At 54.6% G+C, this 12,320-nt stretch overlaps 2 protein-coding genes across 2 annotated transcripts in view; one reads left to right on the top strand and one right to left on the bottom strand.

Moving 5' to 3' along the window:
* The window catches only part of AP1G1 (adaptor related protein complex 1 subunit gamma 1), a 107,194-nt gene extending 106,313 nt beyond the window's left edge, over positions 1–881 (bottom strand). The window contains exon 1 of the mRNA XM_078848153.1: positions 626–881. The gene's annotated coding sequence lies outside the window, so the exon portion shown is untranslated. The remainder of the gene's footprint in view (positions 1–625) is intronic.
* A 1,191-nt stretch (positions 882–2,072) lies between these two features.
* On the top strand, positions 2,073–10,352 carry ATXN1L (ataxin 1 like). Its single transcript, XM_073308376.2, has 2 exons — positions 2,073–2,200; positions 3,457–10,352. The coding sequence occupies exon 2, from the start codon at positions 3,574–3,576 to the stop codon at positions 5,662–5,664; it is 2,091 nt and encodes a 696-aa protein (XP_073164477.1). The 5' UTR covers positions 2,073–2,200; positions 3,457–3,573; the 3' UTR covers positions 5,665–10,352.
* Positions 10,353–12,320: the final 1,968 nt, after the last annotated feature.

The raw sequence follows: 12,320 nt of genomic DNA, 5'->3' as shown, positions 1-12,320 counted from the left end.
AGACTAACACGGCTGCTACTCTGAAACCTATCCTTTTTCAAAGGTTTTTTGGATGTATAAGGTAGATACAACGCAGCAAAATATTTAGTGATCATAAAACTGATGATTTTTGGAGCAACAGTGTGCTCAGTCCTGGGCAGAGAGGCCCCTGTCCTGAAGAGCTCACACGGACAACATGCTTCAGACTACCTTGGCATGCTGCCATTGTCAAAAAGCTCTGGAGAAGAAATATTTGCTGTGTCACATTAGCCATTATACTTGCTGAAGAGAGTCCCCTTTAGGGATGACGTTGAGAGCAGTATCAGGGAAAGAGATGGAAGCAAATAACTGAGTTTGAGAGACACCTCCCTGGTTTTAGTTTAGGAACACAGGAATCGCCAAACTGGTCAGATGGAGGAGCCCATCTACTCTAGTACCCTGTGTCTAACAGTGGCAGCACCAACTGCTTCCGAGAAAGGTGCAAGAAACTCCAGGGCAAGAAATTACAGAATAAACTCTCTCAAGTAAAGTGTTGGTTTACCCTTAATAACTGGAGAATGGCTTAAGCCTTGACGCAGGAGGGTTCATAGCTATAACTTCTTTGTACACTAAAAAGCCAAGATGCTAATGAAGACCCTGGACTTACGGCTCATTACAGCGATCTGTAACCCAATAACCCGCTCTTTGTTCACAGAGCCATGGAGTCTCAGGGCTGGAAGGGATCAGGAGCGCAGCGAGTCCCGCCCGCCGCCAAAGCAGGACCCGTCCCCGACTGAGTCGCCCCAACCTTGTTGTCGGGCTGGGGCCTTGCACTGAGCTGTGACGCGCTGAGAACCTTTCCCAGACCCGAGGAAGAGCTCTGGCGAGCTCCAGAGCGTTTCTCCGGCCAACGGGAGATGGCCTCAGCCGCCCTGCCCCTCCGGAGCGCGGGGCCGAGGGGCCGCAGCCCACCGCCCAGGCCGGCCGGCCGCCGGGGCACGCTGGGGCAGCTGGGGCAGCCAGGGGGGAGCCTGGCCGCGGGGGGAGGGGCTACCCAGGGGCGGGGCACGCAGGGGAGCAGTGGGGCAGCCAGGGGGATGTCAGTGCGAGGCGCCTGGCCGCGGGGGGAGGGGCTACCCAGGGGCGGGGCACGCAGGGGAGCAGTGGGGCAGCCAGGGGGATGTCAGTGCGAGGCGCCTGGCCGCGGGGGGAGGGGCTACCCAGGGGCGGGGCTACCCAGGGGCGGGGCACGCAGGGCCCAGCTGGGGCAGCCAGGGGGGAGCCTGGCCGCGGGGGGAGGGGCTACCCAGGGGCGGGGCACGCTGGGGCAGCTGGGGCAGCCAGGGGGGAGCCTGGCCGCGGGGGGAGGGGCTACCCAGGGGCGGGGCACGCAGGGGAGCAGTGGGGCAGCCAGGGGGATGTCAGTGCGAGGCGCCTGGCCGCGGGGGGAGCCTGGCCGCGGGGGGAGGGGCTACCCAGGGGCGGGGCACGCAGGGGAGCAGTGGGGCAGCCAGGGGGATGTCAGTGCGAGGCGCCTGGCCGCGGGGGGAGCCTGGCCGCGGGGGGAGGGGCTACCCAGGGGCGGGGCACGCAGGGGAGCAGTGGGGCGGCCAGGGGGATGTCAGTGCGAGGCGCCTGGCCGCGGGGGGAGGGGCTACCCAGGGGCGGGGCTACCCAGGGGCGGGGCACGCAGGGCCCAGCTGGGGCAGCCAGGGGGGAGCCTGGCCGCGGGGGGAGGGGCTACCCAGGGGCGGGGCACGCAGGGGAGCAGTGGGGCAGCCAGGGGGATGTCAGTGCGAGGCGCCTGGCCGCGGGGGGAGGGGCTACCCAGGGGCGGGGCACGCAGGGGAGCAGTGGGGCGGCCCAGGGCCGGCTTGGGGAGGCTGCCTGGGGCGGGCCACGCGGGGTCGCCAGGGAGCCGGAGCAGTGGGCGGGGCTGAGGAAAGGGGGCGGGGCCGAGGGCTGGGGCAGGGAGGATGCGCGGAGCGGGCAGGACAGGTCGCTATGGTGACGGTCACCGCCCAGGCGGCACGGCAACGCGCGCACTGACGTCATCCTCGCGCGCCGCACGCAGACCCAGGGTGACGCGCGGTTCGGCCTGGCTGAGGAAATTCCGGCGCGCGGGAGCTGTGCGTCATCGCCGCGCGCCGCACTCCGGGAGGGGCCGGGCCGGGGCCCGGAGGCGGCTGCGGGCGGCGCCGGGACCGACGGGGATCGGGGCCCAGGAGCCGGGAGATGGCGGGTGAGTCAACGGCGCGCGAGCGGCTACGCCCCCCCCACGCGCCTCCCGGCCCCGGCGAAAGAGCCTCCCCTCCCCCCCCCGGGGGCTGTCTGTGCGGGGGGGCTCCTCCCCCCCTCCCCCCCCGGGGGCGCTGTCTGTGCGGGGGGGGGGCGCTCCTCGGCCCCGCCCCTCCCCCCCCGGGAGCGCTGTCTGTGCGGGGGGGGCGCTCCTCGGCCCCTCCCCTCCCCCCCGGGAGCGCTGTCTGTGCGGGGGGGGGCGCTCCTCGGCCCCTCCCCTCCCCCCCCGGGGGCGCTGTCTGTGCGGGGGGGGGCGCTCCTCGGCCCCTCCCCTCCCCCCCCGGGGGCGCTGTCTGTGCGGGGGGGGCGCTCCTCGGCCCCTCCCCTCCCCCCCGGGGGCGCTGTCTGTGCGGGGGGGGCGCTCCTCGGCCCCTCCCCTCCCCCCCCGGGGGCGCTGTCTGTGCGGGGGGGGCGCTCCTCGGCCCCTCCCCTCCCCCCCCCGGGGGCGCTGTCTGTGCGGGGGGGGCGCTCCTCGGCCCCTCCCCTCCCCCCCCCGGGGGCGCTGTCTGTGCGGGGGGGGCGCTCCTCGGCCCCTCCCCTCCCCCCCCGGGAGCGCTGTCTGTGCGGGGGGGCCGCTCCTCGGCCCCTCCCCTCCCCCCCGGGGGCGCTGTCTGTGCGGGGGGGCCGCTCCTCGGCCCCTCCCCTCCCCCCCCCGGGGCGCTGTCTGTGCGGGGGGCGCTCCTCGGCCGCTCCCCTCCCCCCCCCGGGGCGCTGTCTGTGCGGGGGGGCGCTCCTCGGCCCTGCCCCTCCCCCCCCGGGGGGCGCTGTCTGTGCGGGGGGGGCGCTCCTCGCCCTCCTCCCCTCCCCCCCCGGGGGCGCTGTCTGTGCGGGGGGGGGCTCCTCCCCCTTCCCTCCCCCCCCGGGGGCGCTGTCTGTGCGGGGGGGGCGCTCCTCGCCCTCCTCTCCTCTCCCCCCCGGGGGGGCTGTCTGTGTGGGTTAGGGCCTTTTTTTTCTTTTTCCAACCCAGTTCTCAGGGTGGAGGGGGGGCTTTTTCCACTTCCTGGATTACTGGTTGTGTTGTAGTCTTCTCCAGACTGCCTTGTCCCAGCCATTGCTCCCACTCTGCTTTCTCCTCCCCTTTCACTTCTGGTTTGTGTTCTGTCAGGAGGAGGCTCCCTGGCCTTAGTTCACTCTGCCTTAGTTCTACATTCACTCTGTGGGACCTGCTGGCTTCTCACTTCTCTCTTTGTTCCTTGGCAGATGAGGCTGTGGCAGCCAGCAGTGCTGGGGAGTTCAAAGCCAATGCAGAGCAGCCCCTGCTGATGCCCACATGAGGAAGCAGTGCCATTTAGTTCTCCTGGGACACCACAAAGCAATATGAAACCTGCTCATGAGAGAAGCCAGGAATGCCTTCCCCCAAAGAAACGAGACCTTCCTGTCACCAGTGAGGATGTGGGGAGGGTAGCCAGCTGCTCTACCAATCACACGCCGGTGAGCGATGCCCCAGAGTGGTGCAGGAGCATCATGGTGACTGGACAGAGCCAAGCACCATTACCATATGGCCTTGGCAGTGATGGTGCTGAAGCAGTAGCTGGCCTGACTGTGGATCAATATGGCATGCTATACAAAGTGGCTGTGCCTCCAGCCACCTTCTCTCCCACTGGCCTCCACCCGGTTGTGAACATGAGTCCTCTGCCCCCCAGCTTTAATGTAACCTCTTCCCTGATCCAGCATCCAGGGATTCCATATCCCCCCATCCACTATGCTCAGATTCCCTCTACATCTCTTCAGTTTATAGGGTCACATTACACAGTACCCTATGCTGTGCCCCCCGGCTTCCTCCCTAGTCCTCTTCTATCACCTTCTACCAACCTCCCCACCTCTCATGTTCCCCGTTTTGTGCCATATGCCTCTCTTTTTCCAGAAGAAGCCACTCCCTCCCCCCAAACTACTTCTCCTGCTCATGTTTTCAGCAAAGCTGCCTCTGTCATCTCCCCTTCAGGCCAAATGCAGCACCATGCTGGAGTGCAGCCACTGGACATCACACAGAGTAGAGTTCCTGTCTATTACCAGATGTCCCGGCTCCCACCAGGGTATTCAGCATACGAGACCTCCACTGTAGGGGGAAGCCCAGATCCTCCTCTGCAAGAAAGTCAACTGAGTTCAGAGGTAGCCTCTGCCAATGGTGGACAGAGACATCTGGAGCATAGTGTGGTGAGGAGGACCAGTGAGGCTTTGGCCTCTGCCAGCAATAAAGCTGAAGGCCCGCACCCTGGGGCTGCAGTGCAGTGTGTGGTGGATGGACAGCTCTTTTCAGGTTATCAGACTCTGAGAACAGAGGACTCTGTGCCAGCTCACAGAAGCACGCCAGACACTGACTTGGAGGTGCAGAGAGTGGTTGGGGTGTTGGCTTCTCAGGATTACTCTATTCTGGCAGCCCAGAGAAAGGATGGCCTGAGCCCTTTAAACCTTTGCCATAATATCCCTGATCAGCAGGGGGAGTCAAGGGGCTTGCTGAGGAACCCAGTGGAAACAGCTGAGAAAAGCCAGGCCAGGAGTCCATATGTGATGTCCCCTGAGGAGCCAGTTAGACACAGACAGTTACCCAAAGGAATGGTAATAGCTAATGGCAAGCCAGTCTTGGTGCGTATTGGGTCTGAGCCCGTCAGGTCTTCTGCTTCAGAAATCCTGATGAGACAGAGTCCAGATGCACAGACCCACAGAAGCTCACGTGACAAGGACTCAGCCCAGTTGCAACCCCCCAGCTCCTCACATCTGCCCTCCCATTTCATGAAAGGAGCCATCATACAGCTGGCCACAGGGGAGCTGAAGAGGGTGGAAGACCTGCAGACCCAGGATTTTGTGCGGAGTGCTGAGGTTAGCGGGGGCCTGAAGATTGACTCCAGCACAGTGGTGGATATCCAGGAGAGTCAGTGGCCTGGGTTTGTCACATTGCATTTTGTGGTTGGGGAGCAGCAGAGTAAAGTGAGCATTGACGTACCCCCCGAGCATCCCTTCTTCGTGTATGGCCAGGGCTGGTCCTCCTGTAGCCCGGGGCGGACCACTCAGCTCTTTGCTCTGCCCTGTCACAGGCTGCAGGTGGGCGATGTCTGCATATCAATCAGTTTACAGAGCTTGAATGGCAACTCTGCTTCTCAGGCTAACTGCCCTCTTGCAGGCCAGCTGGTGCCCACCAGAGAGAGGCCTGAGAGAACAGGTCAGGGGCCCAGAGAGCCATCCGACAGAGCCAGTGAGAGGAAGAATCAGTCAGAAAGGGACAGTGCAGCCCAGATTTCCTGTACGGAGTCCTCCCAGCCTGACCCTGGTGCTCAGCACTGCTGGACAGCCCCAGGCTTCCAAAGATACAGCATGCAGGGGGAGGAGTCTCATCCGTCCCTGCTTCGTCCCTCTTTCATTCCACAGGAGGTCAAGCTGTCTATAGAAGGGCGTTCTAATGCAGGGAAGTGATCTCTTTGAGGCCATGACCTGGGACGTCACCCATGAGTGAGCCTCACCTTTTTCAGGTGGAGAATTTGCACAGACTGAGTGGTGGGTTCACCAGCCTGGCTGCTCTTTGCCGTGCAGAGCTGGATTTGTTCCAGTTCAATTGTTGATCATTGAGGAATCTAGAGAGCTCCAGTCTTCAGGGAGCAGCAGCAATGGGCTAACTAAGGACGGAGGACAGGGCATGTGGTCGTGAGCGTGTGACTAGAAGCATTCCAGAGGTTGGGACTTTCACACATCTGTCTTAGTGCCTGAGTTTCCTGCAGGGCAGGGTCTGAGCATTCAGAATGGGTGGGGGAGTCAAGAAGAGCAGACCCCAAAAGCCACAGCTTAAGGTAGCAGATAAAATGTCTGAAGTTCTTATTCCTCTTTTCGTGGTGGGAAGGGGTGAGTCCCCACTGGGATTCAGGGGACACTGCTCCTAGCACCCCCTTTGTTCACACATGCACTTTAAAAGGAAACTTCTTCACAAATGGAGCTGTTCGTGAGGTGCGGGGGAGATGCAGGTGCTGCTCTGGTGGCCTCTGCTTGATGTATCTCCTCCACTGAATCCTATTGGGCTTTCTTCTAGCAAAGCATCTGTAGAAAGAGAGACTGCAGTGAATATTAGAAATTGGAGAGGAAGGTCCTAGAGGATGGGTAGGGAGTGATTGAACTGGGGACGGGCCTATGGCAGCTGGGATAGGGCATGAGCTGTAGTTGGTTCCCCACTATACAGATACCAAGTAATTATTTGTCACCAAAGCTAAGTCTAATTATAGCATTTCCTAGTGGTAATTGCTATAATAAAGGTGATATGAAGACTGTATTTTAAAGCTTTCTTCACATGGTCATAACTTTCTAAAAAAAATCTCCTTTTGGGCTTAAACTTTCCATTCTTGGATTCAAACTGTAGCTGAATTTTTGGGGAGAAAACTGAGCCAAAATGTTTTTAAGTTGCTCTTTAGATAAGGATGAAAATGTATTCTTCCACTGTGAAAAGACTGACACTTGTGTACATCAATACATCAAAATTGGCTGAACTACTCCAAACAAAAACTTTTCAGGTGGCTCATCACTCCTTCCAGGGTAATTTGTTAAATATAACAACTATAAACAAGAGAGAAATGTGTGTGCAGGCATGATACAAAATTTCCACTAAGTTTATACTATACTAATCACAGGACTATGGAATAACATGCACAATATCTCTGGACAATTTCGTAGGTGTCCTTTTATGCTGGATGCTCTGATGCTTCACTGTGGAGTCCACTGCAGAACTACACAGTGAAATCGAGAGATGAGTGTTTTTCTTTAACAAGGATGTGTAGAACAGTTTAATACATTATTATGGTCATAACACTCCGTCCAAGTGAAAGTACTTGTGTTCACACTAACTTGCTCACTCTGGACATTCTTAGTATCGAGTCACCTCTGACTGCACAAGAAGAAATCCAGAATAGGCCAACTAGGTGGTGAGAATGAGAGAACCTTCACTTTGGCATATCCTGACTTTTGAGTATTCCTCATTGTATTACAGTAGACAGGTTTTGTATTCGGAACATGCCTGCGTAGAGGTGTTAGTATCTTCGAGGAGTGCATGCACCTCAAGCTTCGAGCTGGGTTCCTGATGGTGTCTCACTCCAGTTCTATTTTGCATCTTCTTGCTTTCTCTTCCTCTTGTTTTTTCCTCAATTTCCATCTTCCCAAACACTGCTGCCTGGAGTGCTTGGCTGCTGGGCGCTATTTTTATTCTGTCTCCCTGAGTAGCTTGGGTATCAATGCCTCCAGCTGGTGAACAGTCTCTGCACCTTTTATTTTCCTCCAGAACCTTTGTTGTTTTGCTGAGCTTGCAGTAGTTGTGGCTCCTAACAGATCAGTGTTTGTCCACATTCCCCTTGACGTGCCTCCTAACCGAGTTGGCACTAGTGTATGTGCACTATGTGGGAACACTGTGTTTTAGGCATTAAGAAGCTTAGAGAGTCAACAGAATGTTCCTTCACCCGGCATATCTCCCTGTCTCCCTAGTGCTGGGATCCCCAGAACACTCTTGGCAGTTTATTCTGTCACCACCTTTGAAATGCCTGCACTTGTCTCTCTCCCCAAGGCAAACAGGTGCTTTCCCTGTGTTGCTCGTGGATTGGTCTGATGTCAGGAAGGTGCCTGGACCTGTGGCCATGTAGCCTCACCAGGCCTCTACCAGAGCAGAGATTCTAGCTGTCTTTACTTTTCTCTGGCCTTTGGATGCATAATCTGCAGCTCCCTCTGGCCAATAAGCAATTTCTAGTTAGTCCCATTAGTAAATTTGAAAGACTAAAACCAAAATGACACTCTTCCTGGGAAACTTTGGCCTCCCTTGGTTGCAGCAGCGGAGAGGACAAATGTTTGCACAGCACCTTTTGACTGTAAAACAGATTGGTCAAGCTCTAGGTGCTTGGCCTCTCATCACACTTCTTCCCTGCTGTTTCACCTACTTGCTGCTTGCTTGACTCTCCTGCATGAAGATCTTGGTTGTTACACTGGCTTGTCCTGAGTAGCCTGCACTTTGGTTATAGACACAGGGCAAAGAGCCAAGGGTTAGTTTTCTGTAGTGGGTTGGTAGGTGAGGAGAAGGTTATGGCAGGTACACATGCATCTTGGAGTAGAAATGTGAGGGGGCTGGTTGTGTGCATGGAGGGAGATTACTTGAGCAGTTGAATGGTGTAGACCCCTCTACATGTGCCCCTCAGGCCATGTGCCTCACTAAATATGGGAGCCTCTTTGTCCCTCTTAGAAAGGGGTTTTGAAGAGTCTGCTTCATAGTGAAAGATGTTACTGTGCCCGTCCCCTTCACTGTGCTCTGTCGGCCAGCTAAAAGGGTAGGCGCAGATGCCTTCCAAGCCATCGACAGCCAGGCTAAAACGTAACGTCAGTGCTGCCCACATTTTGCTCCGTCGCCTTTCTCCACCTGATTACCAGTCTGTCCTGCTGCCTGCTTGCATATCTATGGTAAGCAGTGCTGATGTGGGCTCAGTGGAGGAAGCCAGTGAGAGTGTGACCTTTCTCAATGCTTTTCCTCTTCTCTCCCTCTGACCAATCCCACAGTTCAGCAAGTAAGTTCCAGCTGTCACTCTTCTATTCTGGGCCCTTACAGCAGCACCGAAACCACATCCAAAGGGGAGTACCAAATGAAGGATGTAGGACACTGGGCCCTTGCCGCAGAGGCAGGTAACAGAAATGGACCACAGAAGCTGCCAGGTCCCCCAGCAGTCAGCAGAATCTCCCCTAGCTGTTTATGGGTGGCTGTAGTGGTAGTTTGTGTGTCGGCTGGTCTCAGGAAAGTCTGGAGGTAGTAAGTGGGGGAGAAGCTGAGAGGAATGACTGTGGGGGAGCCCAAGACAGAGCCTGCTGGGGGGTTCTCTGGTTTGCAGGAAGAGATGATCTGAAAGAGGGTCCAGAATGAGTTGGCCACAGGGGCTTCTGTGTTTGCAAGAGTGGGGATAGACTTACCAGAGCAATAAGGTGTTTCTGCTGTTACACTACAGAGGGAAGGAGAGCTGCTGACCTCAGCCTCACCCAGTGTAGGTGATCTGACCAGAGCACTGGGGTCTTCAGGCACATCTTCCCTGCCAGGCTCACGGCGGGGCTTTGGGAAGATTCCGTAATATGCAATAATGGGGATCTGCAGCCATCTGTTCCATCTCCTGAAACATTCCAGGGGACAGCTGCCCAGCAGAGGCCAGGCTGGTAGCTATGGTGTACGCTGTTTCCCCAGGAATGGGGGACTAGGTCTGAGTGACAGAGCTCCCATTACTCCCAGACTATGCAGAGGAAGCCCTGGTTAGAAAGGAGGGGTGCTGCAGAGGGAGCTCTGCCAGCCCTTCCTAGCAGGGGCACTAGTAAAATGCACTTTTCACATTAAGTATTTGTTCCATTTCATACCCTTCTTTCCCCTGTAGAGAAGTAAAAATCCCTGTAACTTAGCAAATGTTCTGTTTGTTAACCACAGCAACTCAAGCAGCCTGAACACCAGTTCCTGCCTGCAGCAGCACATGTGCCTTCCCCTAGTGTCAAACTCACAACCACTCTGTCTTTCGGGCTGTTCTAAGGCCTGAAATTGTTCAGAGGAAGCTGCTAAAATGGCTCTGAATGTGCATTCTGTACAGGGAGTCTGAACCAGGGTGTGCTCTTGGTGCCATGAATGTGCTGATGGTGGAGACCTCTCCGCTGCATTTATATCTGTGTGCGTTGAGGGGAGAGGACTGCACAGCTAGCCCCTAGCATCCTTCCCAGGCATGCTAGGCCCCTCCAGACAGTGTACATCCCAGTTTCTCTCCACTTGCATAGCACCTTAGAGTAAGGGGAAGGACTGTTGCATACAAATGGCTTCGGGGTCTCAAGAAATAGGGAAGTGCCACGCTGGGGAAATGGGCTGGGCTGACCCACAGCTAGGTGGTCTTGTAGATAACTACTCAACCCTCAACTATAATCCCCAGTTATGTAATGGCTGTATAGACATGTAACCAACTGCATTGTATCTAAAGCCTTAGAACTAGTCAGGTGCTCCCCTCCAACCTTGTTCCAGTCCCTCTCTTCCTACCTGATCTTTAACAAAGCATTAATAATTCTAAGGATAATCTCTATTTTGTTGTGCTTTTTTTGTAACTGTTTTAAATAAATCAATTTGTACTGTATATTTGTACTTTTGGTGAGATCCTTTCCTGTTTTACCATTTTAAGTCTGTACTTGGCTACACACAGATTGTATTTTTATTGTTAATGCTCTTCTTATGAATATTGCATTTAACTTGTTGACTATGTAAACACAGTATATATCTATATATCTATATCTATATATAAACCAATAGTTTTTCCTTCTGTGTTTGCGACTTCTTGCTTCTCTGTGGCACCCATGTTCCTTTGGGCATTTGGATGCAGGCCCCCTCTTCTTGTACAAGGTGACCTAGAGGCTGATGATGCAAGTGTAAGTAAGTGGCAAGAGCCTGCTAGTAAACATGGCTTATGATCAATGTCTATGTTCAAACCCTTCTGCGCTGAATATCCAGTTCCTACAGCCATTCCTCTGGGCTAGCCCTGATCAGCAGCAAAGCCTGATCCCCTAATCATAGAATCATAGACTTCAAGGTCAGAAGAGACCATTATGATCATCTAGTCTGACCTCCTGCACAACGCAGGCCACAGAATCTCACCCAACAACTCCTGTAACAAACCCCTAACTTATGTCTGAGCTATTGAAGTCCTCAAATCATGGTTTAAAGACATCAAGGTGCAGAGAATCCTCCAGCAAGTGACCTGTGTCCCATGCTAAGGCAAAAAAACCCCAGAGCCTCTGCCAATCTGCCCTGGGGGAAAATTCCTTCCTAACCCCAAATATGGCGATCAGCTAAATCCTGAGCATGTGGGCATGTCTCACCAGCCAGACACCTGGGAAAGAATTTTCTGTAGTAACTCAGATCCCATCCCATCACAGGCCATTGGGACTATTGCTAGTAATCGAAGATCAATTCATTGCCAAAATTAGGCTATCCCATCATACCATCTCCTCCATAAACTTATCAAGCTTTGTCTTGAAGCCAGATATGTCTTTTGCCCCCACTGCTTCCCTTGGAAGGCTGTTCCAGAACTTCACTCATCTGATGGTTAGAAACCTTCATCTAATTTCAAGTCTAAACTTCCTGGTGGCCAGTTTATATCCATTTGTTCTTGTGTCCACATTGGTACTGAGCTTAAATAATTCTTCTCCCTCGATGGTATTTATCCCTCTGATATCCCTCTAATGCACTGTGCGGCAGCAGGAATAACATTTGAAGGGCAAACATCGCAGTTCTTGGGGCTGGTAAAGGAGTAAAACGGGATAGCGGGAAGAACAGAGGGAGGAGATCAGAGCCAACAGCAAAAGAAGAACTAAACAAGACAACACAGGACAAAGTGTATCTGACAAGGCCCAGAGACAAAATGCTTGCTTCTGGAAGTCAGCCCCCACAGTGACACATGATGGGGCAACTGAAGGTAAGAAAATAACAATTTTGGCAGGATGTGACACCCATGATTGGTGCAAACTGTTGAGAAAGCTTTGAGAAGGATTAAATGCTTGTTGCAGCTAACGCTCAGGCTCCCAAATAGTTTCGGTTGCTTGCAACTCTCCAAACAATGCTCATAATTGGTTCCCAGGCATCCATCACTGTTGTATCTGCAGCACCTAATACAAAATTAAGGGACACTGTCAAATTAGTTTCTTTACGTTTACTCAATAAATTAAAATCCTGTTTCTGGGAAAGGCTCTTTTAAATGCTGTGGCTGGATCTTTTCTTATTTTAAACTTAGATTTCAAGCACACAAGGGATCATTATGATTATTTCAGCTGACCAGCTGCATAATGCAGGCCAAAGAATTTATCCCCCCATGATTTCTGTGGGACAGTTCTGGTTGAGTGAGAGTATGTGTTTTAGAAAAACATCAGTCTTGCTGGAAAGACCTCAAATGATGAAGACTCCACCATATCCTTTGGTAAACTGTTCCATTGGTTAATCCCACTCGCTGTTAATTTGTGCCTTATCTCTAGTCCAAGTTGGTCTAGCTTCGATTTCCAACCACTGGGTGTTTATACTGCTCTCTACCAGGTTAAAGAGCCCTCTAGTATCA

This window comes from Lepidochelys kempii, chromosome 12 (assembly GCF_965140285.1).
Source record: "Lepidochelys kempii isolate rLepKem1 chromosome 12, rLepKem1.hap1, whole genome shotgun sequence".
NCBI classification, from domain to species: domain Eukaryota; kingdom Metazoa; phylum Chordata; order Testudines; family Cheloniidae; genus Lepidochelys; species Lepidochelys kempii.
This window is presented reverse-complemented; position numbering and strand designations above follow the sequence as displayed.

Bases quoted from the DNA above. Each gene is read 5' to 3' on its own strand.
- ATXN1L (XM_073308376.2), top strand. From the start codon at position 3,574: ATGAAACCTGCTCATGAGAGAAGCCAGGAATGCCTTCCCCCAAAGAAA.